Source organism: Pogoniulus pusillus, chromosome 18 (assembly GCF_015220805.1).
Source record: "Pogoniulus pusillus isolate bPogPus1 chromosome 18, bPogPus1.pri, whole genome shotgun sequence".
NCBI classification, from domain to species: domain Eukaryota; kingdom Metazoa; phylum Chordata; class Aves; order Piciformes; family Lybiidae; genus Pogoniulus; species Pogoniulus pusillus.
The window spans coordinates 6,405,805-6,432,050 of NC_087281.1; the positions used below are offsets into that span (position 1 = coordinate 6,405,805).

The following is a 26,246-nucleotide window of genomic DNA, read 5'->3' on the forward strand; positions in this document are numbered from 1 at the left end:
CGGCTGCGTCACTTCCAGCCCAGCGAGGCGGCAGCGTGTGCGGGGGAGGGGGAAAACACCGCACTACGGGGGAGACGGAACACTGGTGCGTGGCTTTTTTTGCGTTATCACTGACAGCGATGAGCTTTAAAAAAGTGTAATAACAGCAACGATGACAAAGTCGGAGAGAACGAAAAAGTTGGGAAAACGAAATGAACCATTGCATTGGCCGGGAATCGAACCCGGGCCCCCCGCGTGGCAGGCGAGAATTCTACCACTGAACCACCAATGCTAATGATAGAAATTACTTCCGCCTTCATTACTCGAAGCGGATAACAGAAGGTCTGCGTCTCCTCCACCCACACGAAAGCTCATGGCACCAGACGAGAGTAGCCGTCCTGACGAGCTGAGCAGAACTGGAATCCACTCAATCGTTACTTTCCATAATTCACAAATATGAGCCTTGCCTAACGACCTGCACGTTCTTTGTTTTTATCCGCGGATCCACTGCTTTACGAGAGCCTTAGTCTCTTCCACTGTTAGCAAAGGTGTGGCGCTGTACCACAGGGCTTAGGAAAACCATATGCCAGGCTCCCTAAGCCAGAGAAACCTAGTTGGAATAAGGTGTCCCCGGCAGAGCATCAATTTACCGCTCCTCTAACAAGATTCATCTGCTTAGCAACAAATAGGATCTAAAGACCGGGCACACTGAGCAGGTTTACAATAGCAAACTCAAGAATCCCTGGAGCATGATGTAGGGTTCCTGTTAAGTTTAGGAGGTCTTTTCATTAAAAATAACACAAGCAGTCTTACCCTTCTGCTCTTACATTTGTACCCGTTTAAAATTGCTACATTGGCAACTTCAGTTTACCCCTTTAATGATTATCTGACAGTACAGAATCGTAGAAGCAGCTGGGATGGAAAAGACCCTCCATTAAGTTAAACCATTATTTAATTACCAATGCTGGTGCTAAACCATAGCTTAAACTAACCCTTTTTACATTAATAAAGATGTTGATGAATGTCTGTTCCTGTACCACCTTACTTGAGTGAGAGCTGGAGGGATTACTCAAAAAAGGGTTCTGTATTTGCACCCTGCTCCCCTATAAACCCAAGCTACAACAATTAGGTTATGCTACAGTGTCTGCAGGAAGACCTGGTTCCTGCAGCAACACCTTCAGATATGCATTTCAAGAAGGGGACTTCCTCGAAGACAGTTCTCCCTCATAAGGAGCATGAAAGCTGTGAGATGTTGTCATATCTCTCTTAAGGAAGAGCTTCATGATGCATACTTCATGTATTATAAATAACTACGATTTAATGATTTTGATGAAAGAGGCAGCAAAGGAAAGAGCACCAAGAAACTGAAGGCCTCGTGTTAATGTTCTATATTTTTTAGAAGAGGTTCTAGGTATGAGATGACAACTAAGTACAATATATTTATGCTTTTAAACATATGCAATTTTAAAAATAACCAGTAGAGCTGTTGCAGCATAAAGGAGACTTGGGGGAGAGCGGTGTGAAGGGGAAAAAAAAAGGGCATTTGGGCAACTTACATTTCACATCCAATTAGCCAAAATAAGCATGTGAAGATTTTAATTACCCTGGCAGGTGTTCAGCTACAGAAACTGATTCTGAGAAAACAAGAACACTTTCTAGGACCCAGGACTGACATTGATTACCAGCACCTGCTAATCGAGTCAGGCGATTCTGGTACTGACTGGAGAAGTCTGACTGGAGTAGTGGGGTACTGACTGCAAAAGTCAGCACAAACAATCCACATTACTTTCCTAGGAATATCAGGTGACTTAGAGATTATGGTCCATGCCACCATCACTTAACCCTGTAAAACTCAAATATACCAATAATCATTCAGAGATCACATACCACACATGTAGCTGGACCACAGGTATACAGGGACCTGGCAAAAGGGGTGCCTATGTCATGACAAAGATAGGAAGTACAAGTACAGAACACTCAAAAGACTGGCAAGAAACTGAACTATGGCCTTGAGATAAGGCAGCATCGGTAAGTTTACTAACTCGGTATGTAATAAATGAGTGGTTTATGTATTTAATTGAAAGATCCAAAAGAAATGACAGGCAGAAGGGTATTATAATACAAAAAACCACAAAAAAACATTTTATGTACATATACACACACACAGAGAATATATCTATATATATATAGATATATATAAATCTGTAAACTTGAATAGTGCCTAGATCAAGAGCATCTTAAGGCATTCAGAGATTTTATTACAACATTGATCAAATTTATTATCTTTCTGCTTTGGCTGAGTTAAAGCAAACATTAAAGATCTGACCTCAAACACCAAAGACAACACTGCTAATTAGCTGAATAACATTAAAAGGAGTCTAAATAAATCATTCCCACTCACAGCTTTGCAACAGCAGAAGATACATGTCTCAAAGAGACTTTCTAGCCATATATTCTATAGATTCTGTTACAAATCAGGGATAGAAAAGATACAGCAAGAGGGCCTGCCCTAGGATAGAACACCACTGACTATCAAATAGTATTTACAGTACAGTTATAGGATTATAGAACATTTTATAAATACAATTAATATGTATACAAGGGCACATAAAGGAGAAATTTCTTTTCATGCTTTACATAGTGAAAGTAAGCTGAAAACTCATTGCAGAATCCCATAGCTGCTGGTCAAGAGCCCCTCTTCTCTACCGCGTGTGCAAACCAATCCCCATCATGGGTCACCAGTGAAACACCCATGTTTTAAGCAGCAGCTATGAAGAACCTTAACAGACTCTGGATCTATAAATGAAAAATCAAGTTTCAAAACATGGGTAAGGCATAGTATGTTGGAGAGTTGTGACAACATTCATGTCTGACTTTCTTGGACTTGAATACACTGCATTTTTGCAAGGAAATACACTGCAGCATATAGGTGGCAAAGTTCAAATAAGGTATATTACAATTTCTAACAAAACAACAGACAATACCATAAGCATCTACCAAATTCTAAAGATATGAGCTCTTCCAATATCTGTTTTAAAATAATAATAATAATATTAAATATTTCAGTACTTGCACGTGTCCTTAAAAGACTCAGTAATCTCCTCTAATAAAAACAAATGCGTTTCCTTGTACAGTACCTTTACAGGACCCTTTTTTTTTTTTTAAACACATTGGCCAAAGATCAGTTATAGTGTTAAAGAGGAACATACCATAACACAACACAGGCAGAGGATAAATATTCAGATAAAAAGAACATTTTACCAGTCAGTTTAATGAAGAACTCACATCATTTTCTCTGCACGCTTCACAAATGGTAAGGCAGGCTTGATTAAATTACTTTTAACCAGTAATATATTATACTTTACTCCAAGACAAGTAGACCAGTTTTACTGGGATACTTACTATGACAGAGGATAATCTTTAAGGTCTATTTACATGGAAAATCATCTTTTTACATAATATATGAAATGGGAGTAGTTACACACTGCAGCCCTTTTATAATATTTAAGGTAAATGAAATTAATCATAAAAAACTACTCTATTTCAACAACTGCAGAACAGGCAGACAGACCTGGAATGAATTTATTAAGCTGCAAACCCATTTCAACATAGAAGATAACTACCTGCTTGAGAAGTTTCATAACCATTTTCTAGCCATGATAAGCACTTCACATAGAGGGGTGAACTGCCACAAACATTTTTCTCCTGTGACCAAGTCCATTTAAGAAGTTTCTCTGCTGCCAACCCTCTTCACTGCACCCACTCCTCCCTCAATTATTACATAAATAATCTTTTTGAACCATACTGGAATCTGGATCACTCAAGTGAACATGCTTACAAGAAAGAAACCTCCAAATGCTAAACACCAAGCAGTTTTTCCGCTGATCTGGTACTTAGCACAGTATAACTGACAGCTGCACTGGCACAAAGAGAGGCATTGAACTGGAGCACAGGAAGGGAATGAATAGCTAGAAGCACATGAGAAATTCCTAAACCAGCTCGGTGGGAACAGTAAACTAGTAACTGGTGTTTGCTGCAGTAACTCCTATGAACATCAAATTACTCCTTTTTAGATAGTTGTAATGCCAGTGCAACGGCACAAATAGTGTTTTAAGAAAGCTATCTTACTTACAGGCACACCACTGGATTATCCATTGGAACTCAATTCCAGGGAAAAGGAAATGGTTTAAAAGACCTACGTTTAGTAAAATAGTGCATTTTCTTTACTACTGCGTTAGCCTTCAAGAGAAAGGAGGAGACAGATAACATCATTCTGCCACTTCTAACTCCTGGTCTTCTCTCACAGAAGCTGCTTAGAGGGTTGCCACCCTGCCTGCTCTCAGCGTGAGACCCAAGCAGGTGTCTCCTCATCTGCTGCAGGAGATTCTGAAAACAGTAATGCAGAAGGCAGCAGATAGCTGTAAGTTTCTAATTCTGTTCTGGTTTGGGCTATGAAAAATGGACCACTGATGGGTCAGATGGACTGGGGTGTGTGTGACATTTCTCCTGTTTGTGTAACCGTGAGGAAATCTTAAGACCAAGTGAAACTGATCTCCACAATAGTCTCAAAGCCCTAATTTATAGTCTTTTCCATTACTATCTCAAACATAATAAAGAAACTTGTTTAAAATTTATTTTTCAAACTAAAAATACCATCTAAAGCAAAACTGTACACACTTTACAGTTTGGCTGTACTCAGAAAAAGTCAAACTAGATTTCAGAAAATGTTTTTTTTTCTCTTATCCCTACAGAACTGATGACAGGAGACAATCAAGTTGTTTGCAAGTGAGCAGTCCTGCTTTGAGAGTAGGAGTCCCATGTTACAGCATTACTAATGTCAAATTAAATTATTATTTAATAAAAAACTATCTCTAATGCTTTACCACTTTACAGTCATTATAACAAAGATGAAAGCTCTCTTGTTCCAAAGCGGAGATCTACCACAGCAGTTGGAAACATCTGACCAGATAAATGGCTCAGTTTTTCCAACACTGTGAGTAATTAGCCAAAATACAGTTAAGAAGTGAAGGTACAGCAGCTTTTTTCCCCCCTCTCTATAGAAATGTATCAGAGAGATTTATTAGTGTAAAGTAGGGTTTACATTTGGTCAATGCAAAGAAAAACTGGCATAAAGAATTCTGAAGCAGAAATTTGTTTGCTAAACTTATTCAGTATATGTACAAATAGACACCAGGCATCATCATAGAAAAAAATAACAGAAAAAGATCACTATTTCCTATTTGGAGTACTTAGAGTACAGAGAAGTAAGAGTAAAATTCAAGTGACTTTTTTTTTTCACCTAACATCAAATCTCTTCAAAATTAAACAATTATCAATGCTGGAATAAATTAATATTTGAGAAGGATTCCCCTATAGTCTGAGGAAAACAAAATGTACAGAGAGGAAAACAGAAGATGCAACTCTCAGTGTTTAAAAAACCCAACTGCATGCATTTACTGTACTTACTCTAGCAACCTTCTCTCAATTCTCTTAGACTTCTCAAAAACTGCAGCTGCAAAGTATGTCTATTTAGGCTTCAATATGTATTCCTCTACTAAACATAAACCAGGTCACGATTTTGAACTCCTCTACCTGTCTGTTCATCATCATCATCATCTGACTGCGGTTCTGAGTTTTGGGAACTACTATACTCATACTCAATGGGCTTTGGATTGTTGTATGGGTAGCCATTGTCATCAAAAAACCTTCGGAAGGTAAACTCATAAAAAGCATGTTCAGGATGTTTTCCATTTTTGTACCACCCATTAAGTGTATCGTTTCTGTTCCCTTCCTTATCATCATCGCTCCACAACTTATCTGGATCGACCGGATCAAAGTTCGAGGTGTCGGTAGGATGAGCAATTTTGGGGATGTAGAAAGCAGACTGTCGCCGCAGATCGCTTGAGAAGTCAATTGTTTTAAAGAATGGATGAGCTTTGATTTCATCTGCACCATTTTTGCCTAAACGATCTTCTGGTCCTCGGCAGAGTTTAATAATAAGGTCGGAGGCTTCTGGAGTCAGTTTAGCTTGAGGTGGGATATGAAGTGCAGTTTGCCAGTTGATAACCTTTGAAGCAAAAAGAGGTGTTACTCCAGGTACAATTTCACTAAAGGAAAAAGTGATCATTTAAACAAGACAATAAACAGCAGTCCGACAGTCACAAAGCAGCTGCTCCACACCTTAAAGTTTTCACACCAGAGGGGAAAAAACATCCCTCTCGGAACCACAGAATGCCAGGTTGGCAGTGACCCCAGGAACCATCTGGGTGTAGTTTAAATGAGATGGCCCAGCACCCTGTCAAGCTGAATCTTAAAACTGACCAATGAAGAGCAATCCACTGCTTCTCCTGGGAGATTATTCCAATGTTTAACTGCTCTCATTTTGAAACATTTTCTTCTGGATTCTAATTGGAGCCTCCTCAGGAGTAACTTGTACCTATTATCCCTTGTCTTTTCCATGTGACTGCTCATAAAAAGGGAGCCTGCATCATCCTGGTAGCCACCCTTTATGCACTGGTGAAAGCTGCTCTTTCAGAAAGACTATTTCATTTGGAGATCTGGCAAAGTACAGGTAAAATTTATTCCTGTTCCAAATCTAAAGTCTGGCACAGAATACTCCTGCTATAAACCAGCAAAGATACCACAAAATTCAGCACCTGACACCTGAGATTTGACACATGGTTTGCAATCCTAAAAAGAAGTGGAGGGAAATTGATATTAATTTATTTTATACACTGGGAAGATTAATAGTTTTAAAGTTATGAAAAAAGATGAAGAAAAAACAATGCTGCACTACATTTGAGCCAACTATTATTTGGCAAACTGAATGCAGCTTTGCAGAAATGGCCCCTTCAGAAGACTCCCTTGGTGGCTTCTCTGAAACAACTGGAGCTCAGCAAGGAAGGGACCGATGACTCTGAGCTGCCAGTAATCCTGAGCAGCCAGAGTCATCTGCTGTTCCTTTCCACCTTCGCATGCTCAACACCTGCAGATTTATCACTAAGTGAAATCCCTGCAGGTAAGCAGACACAGAAGCCAAGTAGTGGACAAGGAACACTCAGATGCTGGAAGAGAAGAAAAGAAAGTGAGAATAACAACTGAGACAGGTGGAAGAATTGGAAAAGAATGTCTGAGATCTGAAATGAGATTTTTAGTACTGTGCTATCAGATAAAAGATGTGAACTTGACTCTTGAATTTCCTTTACCACTGAAGTACACTGTTACAGTAAAGTTTAAAGTGTTGTGCTTTGACAGCATGTCTGGATAGAGCAGCACTCTCAGGAAACACCTCTGATTCAATCACAAATTAGAAAGACTGTGTAGTTCTCAAGCCTGTTTTTTCACACTGTTAATACCAGACTTTTAAAGTTACCTTCATCTGTGTTTCCAGTGGTGTTTGTGCCAGGAAGGGAGGCTGTCCCACTAACATTTCAAAGAGAATTACTCCGACACTCCACCAGTCACACAACTGTGTGTAACCTGAAATTAAGTCAAAAAAAGTATTCAAAGCTTAAGTTTAAATTAAATCTTATAAATTAAAGAATAAAAAAGCTCCACAAGGAATTCTATTCAACACTTGTTTAAGAGTTCTGCATTAACAACTGCTTTTTTTTGGTCAAAATAGTATATGCTTGGGAAACACAGCTGTATAAGAAAGTTGGAGCAAGCTACCCAAGTATCAGTTACTTCACAGCGAGAGTGCAGTAGAAGAATCCATTACCTGTTCGTAACAGTACTTCTGGTGCAATATAGTTGGGTGTGCCGACGAGGGAATGGGCCAGACAGCGCTGATGCTGACGTGCAGCCCTGCGCTCAAGGGGCTTCAGCCGGTCCCCACATCTGCAATTCACTGGATCACCCCACTCATTGCTGAAATCCATGCTGTCCTGACGTACATGATCACCTATAATTGAGTGAGAAAGACAGCAAAACTCAGGAAGATTACTTTATTCTTATCTAGTCTAAAATTTTATCTGCTAACATTTTTTGTTACTACAGAGAATCTTAGTTTGTGAGTTGAAACGTTCATCAACATCAGCATTTTGGCTCTTAGAGTATGGATTTTAGCCAACTTTTGAGGACACTGGGTTTTTAAGTTAATTTTTGGCATAATTATAAGAAAGTTTAATCTTGTCTTGTTTTTTTTTTCTTTAGTATAACCAAATTGTGGGTAGAGGGCTTTATACTATTGTTGCTCTTATGTAAACAGAAACCCTCCACTATGTAAAAGCTTCAGAAAATGAAAGTCAGATTTTAAACCTTCAACTTTGCTACACAGTCTGTGGAGAGGTCTGGCCTAAGATAAAAGACATTTTGATAAAAACAAGACAAAAGAAACTTAACAGTTGTTTTTGAAAGTATGTTCTTATTTTTAGAAATTAAACCCAGGTTATTACAAATTCTGTATTTTATCACTCTCAGAAGTGTGAGGGTTTTTTTTTTTCTCTTTTAAGTAACCAAGTAGGATTTTTAGAAGTCTGCTTGAATATTTCTCAGAAAACAGCAGGCTGCACTAATAGGAAGCAGACAAGACACTCAGAACTTCTGGCAAGGTTTCTGAGTACGATTACATATGAAATACCTGTCCTATCTTCAATATAGAATCATAGAATCGACCAGGTTGGAAGAGACCTCCAAGATCAGCCAGTCCAACCTAGCACCCAGCCCTAGCCAGTCAACTAAACCATGGCACTAAGTGCCACATCAGGTGTTCAGTCTCTGCTTGAACACCTCCAGGGACAGTGACTCCACCACCTCCCTGGGCAGCTTATTCCAATGGCAAATCACTCTCTGTGGCAAGAACTTCCTCCTAACGTCTAGCCTATACTTCCCCTGGCACAACTTGAGATTGTGTCCCCTTGCTCTGTTCAGAGTGGTCCCAGCTGAACGTGGCACCCCTGAAAGCATTAGGGCTTGTGTCTGTGTAACCATCTTTCTAGCGCTGTTGATTTTCTCTCTCCAGATTTCAGAACCCACTAATGAGACAAGCTTACAAGAGCACACCTCCCCCCTTTTTCCTCAACCAATCAATTCTCACACCTACAAACTTGCTCTAACTAAGCGCTACTTTCTGTAACGTGAGTGTTGAACAGACACATAGTTAAAGGAGTTATGATTCAGGAAGGAAAGCAGCAGAGTCATCTTTATATTCATCTACTAATTTCTGCAAAAGAATGAGACACTGACAAAATAACCAAGAACCCTGTCATGCTTCTCTTACCACTCTGGTAGTATTTTGAATCGTGGGTCCATCGAAAACCTGTACAGAGCCCAAAGTCAGTCAATTTAATATGTCCATCCCGGTCTATCAAGATATTATCAGGTTTAATATCTCTGTGGATGAAGCCCATTTTGTGAACGCTTTCAACGGCGCAGGTCAGTTCTGCTGTGTAGAACCGTGCCAGATTTTCTGGAAAAACACCCATTCTAATTAGGAGACTCATCATGTCACCTCCTGGAATGTAGTCCATTACAAAGTACAAATTGTCCTTATCTTGGAACGAATAGTACAGGCGAACCACCCATTCGTTATCAGCTTCTGCAAGGATATCTCGCTCAGCTTTAACATGAGCAACTTGATTTCTAAGCAAGACATCTTTCTTCCTCAGAGTTTTTGTTGCATACAGGGCATTAGTATCCACTTTCCTTGCGAGGCAGACTTCTCCAAATGCACCGACTCCAAGGGTTTTAATTTTTACAAACATGGACTTGTCCATTTTAGCTCTTCTTAGCCGAATATAATTAGACTCTTTCTGACACAACATTTTCCTCATTTGATCTCGAGCTTCTGGTGACAATCCAACCTGTGCAGCAAACAGAATTAAGTCTGAAGAGTGAACAGTACTCTGAATTCTTGGTGATCCTCTTAAAACTACAAGGCATAAACAAATCAAACCAAATACTTATATACAGCATGGGAGAAAATACTTAAAGGGGTTTTGTTTTAATGTACACATTAGGATTCTGTGAAAACATAGGAGCAATACAAAACAAAATGTCATCACTTGCCACAGCAAGATGCACCAGGTGCCATGCACCAGAAGGTTCTTGAGAAGGGAGTATGTTCTCAAGAACAGAAAGGGTAATTCACAAACTACTGATGAAAAACACTGCAGATAATACTTATTGGAGTAACAGTGCACATCAACTACCCTCTTGATTCTCTTTCCAGAGTCAAAGGAAACCTAGGTGGATTACCTAAGGAGCTGCTGAGGGAATGGCTTCCACTCTGTAGACTACCTATCAGAGAAGTCACCAAACTTCCTGACCCCATCAGTGGCATTTCAGTTGCAGGAGAATGCAAGTCTCACTTTCCTGTCTCCCTGTGCAGCTACACAGACCAGATCCACATGGCCCTATTTCCTACTGTTCACACCCACCAAGCATGTGCCCCTGCCACAAGCCAAGAGGTGATCTTCCCTTTCATTACATAACCCACCTCTTTTTAGCAGGACTTCTATTGCTCCCTTTGTACTGGTCTCTACATACCAACTAGTTGAGTGATTTCTTTGAAGTGGCTAATTCCTCTCCATGGTATCAGTTCTTGGCTTTCATCAGCATACATATCCCCTGTCTTGAATGAACATTGCTAATGCTTTAGCCAACATCACTAAGACTATGACAGCTCAAACACTCACAGGCCACACAACTCATCACCTACAGCAGGGAAATCCTTATCTACAAGAAGCACACTAAGTATTCTCACTTTATTTCAGCCCAGGTTCCTCCTAGTGTATTTTGCTGGCTTCAATTCCTTTAAAACACCATTCAATTCCAGTGGCAAAAAAGTTGCTTTCATATAAGTAACACTTATGCTTGCAATACTATGGAACACAACACAGTAAGAACAGAAAGTGAAGTTTTCAAATCAACATTAATTACAATCTTGCATTTCTCAAAAATATTAAAAAATAAATTCATGCTTGATTTTGATGCAGGATTACATGCAAAGCCCTCTAAAAAGGTATCATGCTATTCTTAATAAATACTGTTGCTCCAGGATCTTACTTGTCTACACAGGGATGGAGGCTACAGAGTTCAGGAAAGCTTCCCACACCTTAACAGTTTAAATCAGCTGTTAGTGGAAGTGAAAAGGAAAGAGAGAAGACTAAGAATGAAGATCTAGAAAGAGATCCAGGAAGAAATCTTGCTAATATTTACATTAAGCAAACACTTACAAAGCACTACCACTTACAGCAAGAACTTTCAAAGAGTAAGAAAACATGGATTTTACAAAGCAGCACTTCAGGAAGATGGATAAGCCAAATATATTCTTTCATAGAATAAATCAAAAGGTACTTCATATTTATCTCAAAATTTGCAACTATAATTGTTAAGAAATAAACACAAGTCATCCATCTCAAATTGCCATTTCTGAAAACCTTAATTTCACTACTATGCACTATTTCCTCTTTTGAAATGACATTTTTGTATATACACACACTCCTCCTGCTCCAGTTTTAACCCATTTGATTTAATAGAACACTGAAATTCCAGAAACAGATCAGTGGCATAATATAGGCATGAAGAAGCTGATTGTGTATCTTTATTCATATCTGGTTTTTACCATTCCTTTCAATTACCCCTTCAAAGGTACCTTTGCAGCCTGGACTCTAAAATACTCAGGCAAAAGGAACCATGTTGTTTTCATTCATTCATTGAAAAAAAAGAAATCTAACTTTGAAATACTCATTTTTATGACTTGAATTTCAAAAGCTGGAAACAACTGCTAACATAAAACATCTTACTATTTTGGGGATTATATAAATGCACTAACCAGTCTACTTACTTATCTCTACAGGGTGTATTTTTTTTAAAGACACACTACTATAAATCTTTTTAAATATTGCCTGTAACTCAATGAGGATTAAACAGAATCCATAATAAAAGTCTACGAGCCATGCTGTCAAATCTCAGTTCAAACAACAACGATTGTGCGTCTGCTGCTTTACCATACACATACCAAATGAACTACATTTAGGTAAGAAAAATTAATACCTACAGAAATTAATTTCTAAGAAGATAATGAAACACATAAAGCAATGAAAAACTTGCCTCATCTCAAGCAAAAGCTACCGCTATATGTGACAGTATTCCCTTTAGCTGTACCATTTTTGCACTCTACAGCTGAGACAGTTCTCAAGAACTAGTATGGCAAACACTCTAGGCATAGATTTAGATAGAAGGAAGAGTTTACCCGCATCATTTTGTTCTCCAGTTGTACACACACCAAATGAACTACATTTAGGTAAGAAAAATTAATACCTACAAAAATTAATTTCTAAGAAGATAATGAAACACATAAAGCAATGAAGAACTGGCCTCATCTCAAGCTAAAGCTACAAGTAGACTTTGCTACCACTATATGTGACAGTATTCCCTTTAGCTGCACCATTTTAGCACTCTACAACTAAGAGACAGTTCTCAAAAACTAGTATGGCAAACATTCTAGGCATAGATTTAGACAGAAGGAAGAGTTTACCCGCATCATTTCGTTCTCCAGTTGTTTTTTCCGGTGCAAGCGCTGCTGATGGGACTTGAGTATATTCTCCACATGCTGCTCCATGAAGAATTTAAAGGCTTGAGGGGAATAGCTCTGAATGCGAGACTCTCTTCTTTCTTCATCCTTCTTGTTTTTTCTAACAGGAACAGGTGATGTTGTGATTTGTTTCTTTTCTTTATCTCCTGAATCAACACATTCATAGATCTTCTCATTCTCATCCTCCTTGGATAAAATAGGTGATTCTTCTTTGTTGAGCTTGGGTCCTGTCTCATACAGATTGACAGAAGGATTTTGGTGTAACAAGTGTTTTGGGTAAGGCGGTGGGGGACCCTGGTAATTTGGAGCCTCTGCAACAGGAGACATAACTGCCATATTTGTAGATGCACTCTCAGAGAAGGGAATGGTCTGAACAGTTTGCACAGGTTGTGGCATCCAGGATGGGTGAGTGGGTGCTAAAGCAGTCTGTAGCTCTGGTTTTAACACACGCATACTTTTTACTGGTTGCTGAATGGGAGCTGGTGTGATGGCTGTTACTGTTGTAGCTGAAGGCTGAGAGCTGCTAGAGTGACTCTGTCTATTTCCATGATGGTTGTTGAAAGAATTTGACCGTACAGGAACATTGGGTTGCCATGCAGGCAAGTCATGACCACTGCCAGGTGATGACTGTGGTTGCACAGGGGAAGGCTGTGACCAGGATGCAGGTATTCCAGCCACATTTGTGTTATAAAGTTCCATGTTGTGACTATTTCTATTTGGCACCATCATTGCCTGAGGAAGATTTCCATTGGTATACACTGAAGGAGGAGCAGATCCACCTGCCTGCATCTGTAATGCTGTAGGACTTTGCCTATTGGTTGAATTCATGGGATATGGGGGCGGTTGACGACTCACTGAATTCCCAGACACCACATTCTGGTGAACTATGAATTCTGCCTGACAATTGCCATTTTGCATTCCAGCTCTTCCTGATGGATAACTAAATTTGCTATTGGCAGAACTCTGCATGATTATTGGTTGCCTGCCAATGGGGACAGCACTCATGCCTCTCTGGCCTGGCGCAGAAGAATTTATGGGTGGAGGATTCATGGGTGGAGGGGGATAACCATCCTGCCATGCTCCTGGTGGCACTGGAGAAATACGGGAGATGACATATTCCATGTTTCCAGAGTAGCGCTTTGTTTGAGAGTTTGGTTCCCAGGAAGGAGGTGGAGGAGTAGTTCCCCGTGGAGGAGGTGTCTGTCCTCGAGGAGGTGGAGGAGGAGGAGTGACACTCCTTATCTGTGGTAGAGGTGGAGGATTCACTCTTTGTCCATTGCCAGGATGAGCCTGAGCAAATGCTGCAATGCCAGATCCAGATAAGGGCCTTCCTACATCAGGCTGAGAGCTGGGACTTTCTGAGCGATAAACCACAGCATCTCCCAGGGAAGGGCCATGCCTCTGAGGAACCAAGGACTCCTTAGAACCCTTCCAGCTCTGCTTGCGGTTAACTGATTGCTGTACAGTCCCTGTTTTTACAAGGAGAAAACACAGCACTTGTATTATTAGAAATTATTTCTATTTACTGCTTTGAATATTTCACTCTTCAGTAACTACTACAGAAACAAGATGGCAATTCTCTGGCATAGCATGATCCACTTCACAAGAAAAATCTGCCTCTGCCTAGTGACACAGCATGCTATGGTAACATGCTCAGTGCATGATATGAGAGCAAAAAAAAAACTGCTATGAAACCATAGCATCAGGTTTTAGAAAGCAATTTTCTAAAGATGCATTTTGCTTCAATTACAGACACACTCAATTCTTAATTAAGAAAGAATGGTAATATGCAAAATTATTAGGCATACCATGTATTTTTAATCAAGCATACAGGCATCTTTCAGAAGAGGTGTTCAGTACAAAGGCAAAAGGGCAATAGCACAGAAAATCAGGTTTAGTCACACTGCTATTCCTTCTAGTTTAACACTTTAAGTGTTCCTTCCATTTAACTCAAGCTGCAAAATGAAATAGCTCACTTATACCTGTGTATAAACACAGGTCATCCAAAATTGCCATATTCCTTGCATGTGACATTTGACTACGTACTTTTTTTCTTTAAGTTACATTTTGAAGAGTAAAAGTGTTGTAGATTCAGCAATTATCAAACTCCACCTTACATTTGCTTTTCAGATGCTACTTGCAGCACAGAAACAAAATAACATGCAAGGAACTGATAGTGCATGCCGTGTTTTTACAACACTATTACTGAAGTACTTGTTAACAGGTGAAGTGCTTGTAACCACTGAAAAGTCTTCATGTAGTTACTGTAGCTTCAGTAAAAGAATTTGTTCATTACTGTATATTTGCAAGTTACAAGGAAAATCTTGGCTAAATAGTGGCATTTAGCTAGGAGCCTCATAAAATCACCAACTAATCCTGCTTCACAGACTAAATGAAAATAATGCTGTACTTTGCTACCGCTGACCACAGATTTTTCCTCATACCTAAATGGTCCATTTAAAATGTAATTTTAAGAAGTTATCAGCTCAGCACTCCCATCAAATAAAAGTTCAGTATTTCTGCTGCATTTAAAAGGTAGCATTTATTTAGATGTATGCTACTAAAAAAAGGCAAACATCGAGATGTATTAAAAATATGCTTTCATGTAAGAGAGCAACAATGGCAAGTAGAAAAATTGTTAACTCTGTTACTATTAAAGCTATACTCTATCTCTGAAAGTCTATAAACCCATAACTGCCTTAAGCAGCATACAAACAAAATCTGGAATCAAGCAGAAAATTAAGGAGGCAGAGCGATCTTGAAATGGGACATCTCAAAATCCAAATACTGCAGCCATGTGACATAAAAGCTCACATATACACACAAAAAGAGATAGATGTGCACAGAAGTATGCATACATACCACTGCTGTGTGGGAGAAGGTGTAAAAGGGGAGGCAAATAAATAAAACAAGAATGTGGTGCTCAAGGGTGACTTGTAAATAGCACCTAACACCAAGAACAAAACATGAGCATCACACTAGTGAGGAACAAAAACTACTAAAATGAGATGTAAATGCCTTTCTTTGTATGAAATACTTCAAATACAGTACTAGAACCACAGTTATAAAAAGAAATGCTTAAGAAATTCATGTTGAATGCATCTATCTTTCAAAAGAATTACATCATATACTTTACATGCTGTTTCTCAAAGCAAAAACCTCTATCTCAATATCTTCTACTTTCCACTGTGAGCACATGGAGGGAAGAATGTCCTATCTCGTATTTCCACCTACGGGAATATATAGTCAGTGAGTGACTGAGTTACCATGGATACACCTACCTGGTGGTTTCATACCTGCATTTACAGGTCTTGCTGCTGCTGCAACCATCTGTTCCCGACGAGGATCTTGGTAGCTCATTTTACTTATAAATTCAATGGCAGCTTCTATACTACGGTTGTTAGTTTGTTTAAGAGCTTGTATAACCATATCCTAAAGAAAGCAATTAAGTTCATTATAAAAACAGGCAAAAATACCAAAACCCATGGTTACTTAGCCAAATATTGTCCACTAATTTTACCAAAGTACAGAACTGATTTATCTCAATCAATGCTTCCTCCACAACAGACCCTCCAAAATACTACTACACTCTGAACCTTCAGGAACAAAGTGTACCTTGTTGAAGTATTGTAGTTTGATGCAAATTGTGTCACTGTGCTGTGCAAACAGTTTGGTTATATGCACTGGTATGGACTACCCAGGTAACAGGTCATTACGTGATGAGCAGAGGTCCTTTCCAATCTAAGTTATCCTAGGAAGGATCACAGAATTGTTTCAGTTGGAAAAGACCTCTAAGATTGTCTAGCCCAGCCATCAACCTAAGACCACCATAGCCATGTCTCAAAGTGCTGCGTCCGCGTGTTTCTTGAACGCCTCCAGGGACCACGATGCCACCACCTCCCTGGGCAATCTGTTCCAATACCTGACCACTCTCTATGTAAAGAAATTTTTTTAATAGCCAGTCTAAACGTCCCCTGGCACAGCTTGATACCATTTTTCCTCTTGTTCTGTCACTTGATGCTAGGGAGAAGAGACTAACACCCACCTCCTTTCAGGTAGTTGTAGAGAGCAATAAGGTGTCCCCTCAGCCTCCCTGTCTCCAGACTAAACAGTCTCAGTTCCCTTAGCTGCTCCTCATAAGACTTGTTCTCCAGGTCTTTCCCCAGCTTTGTCGTCCTTCTACAGGCACACTCCAGCAACTCAATGTATTTCTTGTAGTGAGATGCTCAAAACTGAACAAAGTGAGGTGCAGCCTCACCAGTGTCAAGTACAGGGCCAAAATCAGTTCTCTATTCCTGCTGGCCAGACTATTCCTGACATACCTCAGCACACTGATGATGGCTCATGAAGATACCCTAATTTGAAATTCAGACTTGGGGTTTGCCCATTTTCCTTCAGCACAGACTTTTTGTTAACTAATAACCATTAGCTTCTGCCTAAAATCTTTTTCTGATTAAAAAATTTTGGCAAAAAGTTTTTGGAAAAAGATATGTTTTTCTGGTATCTTTAGGTTTTATATTTATAGAAACACAAACACAACTTTTGATCTGAACTTTTTCAGCTCTGTCAGTGGACAAAGAGATTAACAGAGTCAAGTAAAATTTCAGGTGACTTGAATGAGATCAGAGTCAAGTGGCAAAGACAGAATTTCAGAGACGGTTAAAAATTAGGCACTGCTCTCTCAGTCTTATTGCATGGCATTTGTTCAGCTGACTCAACAAGTCTGAAAGAAATCTACAGGACAAATCCTTATAATCAAGCACACTGTCTTTAGTGATTTGTTATGGCCATACTTCATCATACTGAAGCAATCAGCTCACACTATATTTGAACATATTACCTACACATGACAGCATTCACCTTCCACTAAAATCAATGGGAAGTAGTATCAATTTCAAATTCACATTTATACTTTCACCATGTTTGTATACACTTTGAAACCTACAAACATGAAACCTTCAGAAACAATAACTAAATTCAGTGAACAAAGAATCTTAAAAAGATTATAAAATTTAAAATAAAGCTTGTCATAATGTTTAGAGACCAGCTGCAACTGTTGCAGAAATAGATCAAACTTCTGACTTCATAGCTCCTTCACAAGACAGTTACATCTGCAGTGCTTCTGCTATTATAGGTAGGCAAGGTGAATCTGTTGCAAAGAAAGACATTTTCAGCACTGGTATGCTATTCAATCACTACAAACAGAAGGTCAAGCCATCCAGAGAACTTAATTTCCAGTTCGAAGACACTTTTATAGGACCCATCAGGAGTTTTTACCTATCAACTTTAATTTTCATCCTAATTTCAAAACTGAATAATTTCCTTTTTAATCAATTACTCATACAACACACAAACATAGACCTACAAATTGACATCACCAAGCTAGAAACACGGGATTGCAAAGTACAACATCAGCAGTGTTTGGAGATGAAATTTAGTTTCCTCTCCCCAATCCAGAGGGCACAAGAGCCAAAGGATCCCCCTGTCCTCTAACTGAAGAGCAAAAACTTTGGTCATCCATGTGATATGAAGCACTCAGTGTCCTGAAGACTATCATCTTATACAGCAAAATGAAGGTGGATTCTAACGAGCAAGAGAGGTTTCCAGTAAGCTACTGTGTCTTTAAAAAAAAAACCAAAAACCAAACATCATGAACTGCACTCTCCCATGATTACCATAAATATATACATTGCTACCTATAAAGACACTTGACAGTGGTAAGATTTTTTCTGTTCAGCTTTAACCCTGAATAGAACCTACTGCTTCAGGGCTAGGGGGAAGCACCAGAATATTTGTTATATTCAACATATTAAAACAAAGTGGAAAAAATCAGCTGCTTGCAGTTGACTGATATATCCAAGCTATGACCCAATCCATAAACCAAACCCAGCTCCAAATGAATTCTCACTTCATTCCTACTTTCTGTGTCTCCTAGCTCCCTTGCCCAAAAGAAAAATACGTTCCTACTTCAGTTGCATCTGTTCTCAGTGGCATTCATGGGCCAATGTCATGTGGACTACTGCAGCAACACAGCTGCAAATCGACACATAGCAGAAATGGCTTATGCTGGCACTGCCAGAAAAAAGGTCTATATAACCACAAGCATCCTGGGAATTCTCACTTGTACCCACAAAGGGTAGAAGCAAAAGGCTTCAAGATACAAAGGATGCTGCAAAAGTATCAACTTCAGGTACCTTAGAGTAACTGGACTTTAATAACTAATACACTAAAATGCATTACCCAGCCACATACCATTTTTGCAAAAGTGAATGCATATTAATAGAATCATAGAATCAATCAGGTTGGAAGAGACCTCCAAGATCATTCAGTCCAACCTATCACTCAGCCCTATCCAGACAACTAGACCATGGCACCAAGTGCCTCATCCAGTCTTTTCTTGAACACCTCAAGGAATGGTACCTCCACCACCTCCCTGGGCAGTCCATTCCAATGGGAAATCACTCTCTTTGGGAAGAACTTCCTCCTATTCCCTGTGTAAAAATGGATCTGAGAACCAATATACTATTAAAACACTGAACAACCTCAGCCTCAGCAACAAACCTCAGTGTACATAAGCAAGCAAAAGGAAAATGAAAGACCAGGATCAGCACCTGACACTGGGACACTATAGAAGAAAAGCCAGTTAACAGTTTTGGAGAAGCTCACTCTTGCTAGAGGTAAATCTTTCTGCAAAGCATCGCAGACAGCAGAACTCTGAGCTGGTCACTACTACAAGCAGTGCACTCCTATAAAGGCAGCTTCTGTTGTAGTACCATGCCTTTTTCCTTAGGAAAGATGAGTGGCTTGCCAGCTTTTTAAAACATGCTTTTGTACTCAGGTTTACAGAGGAGGCATGAAAACAAATGTATCCTAGTAAAATCAGAGAAACTGTAACGACTTTTTACTCCTGGAAACCACTTTTCAGACTCCTTTCAGTTATTAAAATGAATCAATGCAAGTAAGTTTAGTTAGTGATCTAAAAAATAATAAAAGAATCAATGTAACTATTATTTACTTTCCTCTATTTACAGTGAAAATAAGAGCAGAATGATTACTTATGTCCAAGGCTTTCTAGAGACTTGACATTTTTCTCTCAAGAGTACACAACAGAAAAGACACTGCAACTGCCTTTGTCATGCACCTTGTTATTTTATCTGTATCTGACAAAGTGCATAAAAATAGACAAATTTCTTATTCCACAAAATCTGAGCATCTATAAACCACAGATGTAAAAAGCTCATTAAAATTAATTTCTGAAATATTTGGTAGGGACTTTTAGTTTAGCATGGGCATATTTACTCAATATATTTTAATTAAGCACAGCCCAAAATTATGGTGACTGAGGCAAAAATCAATGTTCTAGAGTTCAGTTCTCTGCCTTCAATGATCTAAGTAATGGATCTACACCTACATATAATAACAAACTCTGGAAAACACTAAAAAATACCCCTCACCACTCAAGCCTCTCTAAATCTTTCTATTCCTTTTCTTCATCCCCTATTACTACCAGTTTCACTATATCCTAATTAGAAATCTACTAGAGTTTTGCTGATGATGTGTTGGTCAAACATTCCACGATTGACATCCCCTTCACCCCTATATGAACTAATACAGTAGAACAATTCTTGAAAACAAAATATTCCACCTCATCAAAGCCAGCAGCTTGTAAATCCTGCAGCATTTGTCGATTAACTTCTGACGTTCCTTTGACGGCTGAGGTCGTTTCATTTGCAAAAGGCAGAAGTGAGTTTCTGATCTCCTGCAAAACTTTATGATATGTCACAAACTTGGGGGGATTTCGACCTTGTCTAGGATCTTCAGATAACATTTTGCCCATGCTGTGATCGGCTTTAGCAGCATCCGAGGGTTTAGGCAAATTTCTGAGGCTCTCTCGTATTTCCTGTAGCATCTGCTGGCTGCTGCCAGTATAGCTACTGGCAGGAAAAGTCTTAGGCCTCATTTGTCTATAACCTTCTGGCTTCTCACTTCTCTTCATGAAAACATGTATATAGGCAACCTCCACCAGGGACTTGCACACAGCATTCAAGGAAGACTGGCTGATAGTTTCAGAACTTGTGAAAGCGGTGCCTTCTCACTGTGGAGCTGTGCTTTCCGTAGTGATGGAGTTTGTAACAACCCAAAACTGCTATTCTGTGAACAAAACAAATAAACAAAAATTCCTGTTATGTATACAGCAGTTAAAAAATCGACTTAGCATTGGTGGCAGCAAAATGCTCATATGCAGCACTGCCCTTACAGCTATGAAAAGCACAGCAAACAACTTCTGCAGGCACTCCTTACTCAACCCAATATGCTTTTAACAAGTCTGTTAACAGAAGTACAGCTTAGGTGCCTCCCGGTCCAGAGAGTCATGAATTACAAGGGATGTGGACAAAGTAAAAGGGAACTTAGTCTGGTGGACAAAGCATTAAAAAGTAGACATGAACTGATGTGTATGCTACCCCATCACTGCTCTTTTGCCTTCCCTCTCTGCTCGGTGTTGTGGGTTCATCACCACATTTTCACAGAATCAACCAGGTTGCAAGAGACCTCCAAGATTATCCAGTCCAATCTATTTCTCCATCAACACTTACAGCTGAAAGTGCCAACTCATCTACTCAGTTAGCTAGGATGTGGACCAAATACTCTAGCTGTTCAACAATTCTGACTTCAAGATCCACAAAGAGTTGGAGGTGAGAAGTACAGAGTACATCAATAAGAGTATATAATTCCCATGCTTTCATCTGCTCTTTAGCTGACACAAGTAAACACCTGCCCAGCTCACTGCACACAACTTTATCATTCCTTGTACCACTGGCCATTTAAGCATATTTAAGGATTCATTTCTTGACAACTGTCACAGTCTCTTGGCTTAAGTCTCCTTGAACCAGTTTCCACCAATAATTTAAAAATGTATTTTACATAAGGGAAGATGAGAGCAAGGGAAATAAGAAAATTTCATCAAGCTTTTTTTATTGTAACATGATTTAACAACCCAAGCATCAAATTCACTGAAAGTGTAACTGTGACATTTGGTAAGGGAAAAGAACTGTCTGCCAAAACCAAATAAAAGCCATTTGCATTTGGAAAGCACTGACTCGCCAAGGAAAGAAGCCCGTGTCTGCAGAGAACTCACACCTCTGCGTTTGTGTTGTGCACTAGTTACTACTATGACTGATATGGGAAAGGACACAGCAACTGAAGCAAAACTGAAGCAAAAGTTGCCTCTTCAGAGTATCATGAAATAGAACTTTCACAGTCTACAGTGCTCCACAGAGGAAGATCAATTACAAAGATAGCACAAGATAAAAAAAATCCATACTTCTTTTCCTCATTGCCTTTTCCTCACAAGCAACTAGAAGGGTAAGCTCAATGCACACTGTTCCTTTACTATAATATAATGCCTAACAGTAGCAATGCTGAAATGCTCTTATTTTCTTCTTTCTGTTTCTCAAGTGTTAAACTTACCATTCCTTGTTTGCTTAAGGAATATTTTTGAGGATTCAGACATCTGCAAGCACTTCTTTGTCTTGTCAAGCAGGGGGTAGATAAGTGCTTCTTAAACAAGACAGGAATTAAACAGATGTCTGTTTTAGACAGTCTACATAAAAGTCACTCGTCACCCAAGTTCCACTTCTGTGGTATCTGCACTGTCATAAACCAATGAATGATTCAGTGAATGAGGAAGAATATGAAAATAAGTTAATAGGAAAATGAACTCCCTAATACACAGGCAAATTACATTAATTAAGTACATGTTACCCACATATGAATAAAACCTGAAAGCTTGAAGTAATACATAAATAAGGACTGTGTAAAGAAACACAAGGGACACCCAATTAATCTCATTCTCTTTGAACAGCCACTTAAAATTTATATCATTTCTCTAATGGAACAATCTAAATCTTAGGTGCTATAACTCTGCCCACAAGTTTTCTTTGCCCTGTGACAGGTTTGAAACCCTGCATAAATTCAAATTGGTAGCACACATTAAAGCTTTTTCCTGCAGTCTGGTAGCATACAATTCTTCAATACTCACTGAACAAGCAAAACATCATGAGCCATGAAAGTGAACTTCAATAATAAACAGTGAAGTTTTGCTTAAAATACTACACAATCTAGATTCAGCAGAAAGTACAGCACGAAACAATTTAAAATGTAATTTAATTTTGCCCAATTTCAAAATGATTTCTAAACATTCCATGTTTAAAACCACAATGAAAACACTTTGTCAAAAACAAGTTTTCCAAAGAAAAATGAGTAACTATATTTGGATCATTCCACCAGCTTTGCTATGGATGCTCCTTTTCTTCCCAAGACATCTGCTTCAAAAGATACAAAGGCTGGATAGCCAAGCATAAGGACATATGCTAAGAAGCCCTGAAAGAATAACTGTGTCCAGAAAAGTGAAATGTCTGTCAGAAACTCACCCCAACACATAGGGCAAGGCTAAATATCTTAGTTGAAGTATTCTAGATCATTTGCCAAAATGATAAGCAATGAGGAGTTCACCACTGGCAGTTGGTATTGCTCACATCATACACATACTGTTACACGAGTCCTTCCTTTTAATAAGTTCCAAAGGCCTGGAACTCAGGAGTAAACAGTTGTTTGCCACCTAAATATTTTACCACAATTTCATCTAGTATTTCAAAATTCACTTTATGGTTAGACCATGGGTAGCTGAGATACAAAAATGCAATGCTCGTGAGAGAAATTAAGGTTCAATTAAGGGGACACACAAACCACAGTCTACCATCTGGGTGGAAAAAAAAGCTTGTACCCAAAGCTCTTCAGGTGCAAAACTGAGAGAACCTATTTCTTTCTGAAGTGCTTTGAGAACTTTAGGATAAGAGATACTACTAATAGTTTGATAGCTATTACTTTACTGGCAACTTGAGTACAACAGGATACGGACTAAGCAGTCTTAAAAGATGAAGCTGCACTTTCAGATATTTATTTTTGCTAAAGCAGAACTTTACCAGTGCAAACCAGCCAGTTCACTTATCTCCCACTGCTTATTACTGCCAGTGTTGTTTGTAAGGCCACACAGGCTGAATGGAGCTAAGGAACTTACTCAGATAAAGTTACTTTTTTCAGTGGGTTGTTTCTTTTGGCAACAGTGATGGGTAAGTGCACTTTGACATGTATGCGAATCTACAGTGTAACTGCTCAGAAAGCCAATGAAATTGGCCTTCCAGTCTAATGGAGAAGAAGAAAGCAAGTATTACTACAATTCACCTTGCTTTACGTATGAACCTCCAAATTCAGAAGTCACCTCCTCTCATGGGTATTTGCATAACTTTAAAGCATCAGTCTTCACTGCTCAGCAAGAAGCTTATCTCAGTTTTGTACTTCTAACTAGCAGATACAAACTGAATCCCAAAGGATGTCTGTTCCCCCCTGCAGTTTTGTGTCATTAAATGAGAGATTTGTTAGTTAATGCAGCTGTTTCTGCTGATGAAGTTCTCTGCTTCCTTAAAAAGAGTTTAAAAAAAAAAACCAACAAAGCAAAACGAGTGTTTCATTTGTTCCCAAAATACAAAGGGGAAAAAAAAGTGTTTTCCTCTGCAGGTCAAACTGAAGAAAAATATTTGGCCTTTTACAGTACACCCATGAAAGGCTGGAGTTACAAACAGACATTTGAGTGAGAGCACAGAAGGGTTCATAGTGCTGTTAATGACTCCAAGGTTTTTCTGGTGAGAAAAAACAGCGAGATAACTTTGTGACCCATCTGTAACATCTCTTATTTCCAAGAGTTTTGAACATACTCTCAAATACTTCTATTATCAATTAAGTATTGAATGCTGCATGTTGATCTATTTTGATTCCCACTCTTCTGTACTTACTCTAGCAACTTATAACTCCTCACAACACTTAATGCCCAAGGGGAAAAAAAAAAAACAGAAGAATCACGAACTTGGGAAATGAAAAATGAAGTTTATAGAAGCTTGATTCAAATCAACAAAAGGAAGACACTCAGATTACAGCTCATTAAGTAGTAAAGCAATTGGTCAAATGATGCATTTCCATCTATAAACGTTTCCATAAGATGAGGAGAAAAGCGGAGCCCGGAATTGGTAAATAAACAAATACAAGTACATGTGGTCAAGAAGGCTGAGCTGGATGTGACCAGAGGCTAGCTGGGCACTGGGAACATTGCGCACTCGGTCTTCTTAATTCCATCCTTACGCTCTACTATCTCTTTTAACAGGATACGGCTCTTCCTAAGCACAAATGCATTCTTCATGGTCCTCAATTGCTCAAGCACATCTAAAAGTGATCTTTATGGCTACCAGCAGGACAGCCGCTGAGGACCAAAGTGTAAACTACGCTGGCACAGACAGGTACCAGGGCAATTCCTACAGCACAGCAGGACCTAAGGTTTCAAGGGCCACCCAGACCGGGAAGGTTTCAGCGCCGCTACCACCGTCGGGCATACAAAAACCAGGAGTATCGCGGCGCTGTCCCACGGCACTGGACACCTGCGCTCCTGCCGCCCAGCCGGCCCCAGGCCGCGACCCGAGGTCGGTCCGGGGCAAGCGCTCGCCTGCCCGCACCGCCAGGCGCTCCCCACGCAGGCCGTTCGGCTAAGCGCGGCGAAACACCGCCGCGGGGTGGGGAGAGACCCTTTCCCGGCAGCAGTACAAGGGCCCAACCGGCCCCGCCGCACCTCCCGAGAAGCCATTCCCTGACGAGCGACAAGCTGCCTTCTTTAAATCAGCTCCCGCCGGGGCAGCAGAGGACAACACCGCCTGCTGCAACCGCATCCCGCACACTCCCGGCGGGGCCAAACTGGCCCAGGGCCCTTGGGTCCCTTGGGTGCCCTGTCCCGGAGAGCACTCATTATCGTGCCCGCGCCGCAGTCGCGCCTCGGCCTCTCACCCGTGAGCCGCGGCCACTCCTCAGACCTGCCGCTCCGGCCCCCCTCCTCGCCACTGCGGAACAGTGAATTTACCTACGGAAGGAAGGCGGCGGCGGCAGCGCCCCGGGCGTGGGCGCACGGCACCCAGCCCCGCCCGCACGGCGACGACCGCCGCGGCCCCCCGCAATGCCGGCAGCGGCCCCTCGGTCCCTCCGCCAGCGCCCGCCGCCGCCACGGGCCGCTCAGTTCGGCGCCGCCATTTTGTCGGTGCCTCGGCCGCGGAGGGCTGCCCGGATATGGGGAGCTCCCGGCCTGCCTTGCGCCCCTGGCGCCCCTCCCGCAGCTGCAGCCCGGGCGGAGCGCGGCGGCCGCGGCTCTGCCCCGCTCCGGGGGCCGCGGGGAGCTGCGGGGAGCTGCTGCCCGCGGCGAGCCCGCCCCGGGGAAACCGCCCAACCACGCTGCCCCGCGCCGCTACCGGGGCTCCAGCACTGCTTTTTTTCCTCCTTCCACGGCAGCACCAATCTCGATGGCTTTCAAATAGGGAAGTGCTGCCGGTCCCCCGTGATCCTCCAGGACTTGTTCTGAACCAACGCGTGTGTAGCACCAGGAAGAGAACCCCAGCAGCTGTCACTCACAGTCACATCTTTTCAGGCAGCATTACACTTCGAGCAACGTGGGAAGCAAAGTTTGACACGCTCTCCAACCAGCCTCTTGGCAACTCCTTACATTCCTGCAGGGAGGGAGGACAGCCCAGTACCCTGCTCAGCACTCAAGTCCTCCAGCAGGACACACAATTCAGAGCAGGAAAGGTACTTTTAACACCTCATAAAAGCTGGCTCTGTGGACGTGGAAGTAAAGCACACT

The 26,246-nt window shown here is 40.6% G+C and overlaps 1 protein-coding gene and 1 non-coding gene across 5 annotated transcripts; both read right to left on the reverse strand.

Annotated features, from left to right (window-relative positions):
- Positions 1–200: 200 nt before the first annotated feature.
- Positions 201–271, reverse strand: TRNAG-GCC (transfer RNA glycine (anticodon GCC)). The gene has a single exon. It is a non-coding gene; the product is annotated as a tRNA-Gly (tRNA).
- A 1,961-nt stretch (positions 272–2,232) lies between these two features.
- On the reverse strand, positions 2,233–25,639 carry LATS1 (large tumor suppressor kinase 1). Of its 4 annotated transcripts, none has more exons than XM_064158295.1 (8): positions 25,476–25,624; positions 20,163–20,668; positions 15,799–15,949; positions 12,461–13,986; positions 9,200–9,782; positions 7,700–7,882; positions 7,352–7,458; positions 2,233–6,046 (listed from the first exon to the last, which is right to left on the reverse strand). In XM_064158295.1, exons 2-8 carry the CDS (start codon positions 20,511–20,513, stop codon positions 5,534–5,536), a joined length of 3,414 nt encoding a protein of 1,137 aa, XP_064014365.1. In that variant the 5' UTR covers positions 20,514–20,668; positions 25,476–25,624; the 3' UTR covers positions 2,233–5,533. The 4 variants fall into 4 exon arrangements, 3 of the variants coding, with proteins under 3 accessions (XP_064014365.1, XP_064014367.1, XP_064014364.1); XM_064158297.1 differs by having other exon boundaries at positions 15,814–15,949; positions 25,403–25,624; XM_064158294.1 differs by having other exon boundaries at positions 25,403–25,624.
- Between the last annotated feature and the right edge of the window lie 607 nt (positions 25,640–26,246).

Coding starts and splice junctions, on each gene's coding strand:
- LATS1 (XM_064158295.1), bottom strand. CDS start 20,513: ATGAAGAGAAGTGAGAAGCCAGAAGGTTATAGACAAATGAGGCCTAAG. Junction 13,987..15,798: donor TGCAGGTATGAAACCACCAG/GTAGGTGTATCC, acceptor TTGTAAAAACAG/GGACTGTACAGCAATCAGTT. Junction 7,883..9,199: donor TTCAAAATACTACCAGAGTG/GTAAGAGAAGCA, acceptor ACTCAATTATAG/GTGATCATGTACGTCAGGAC.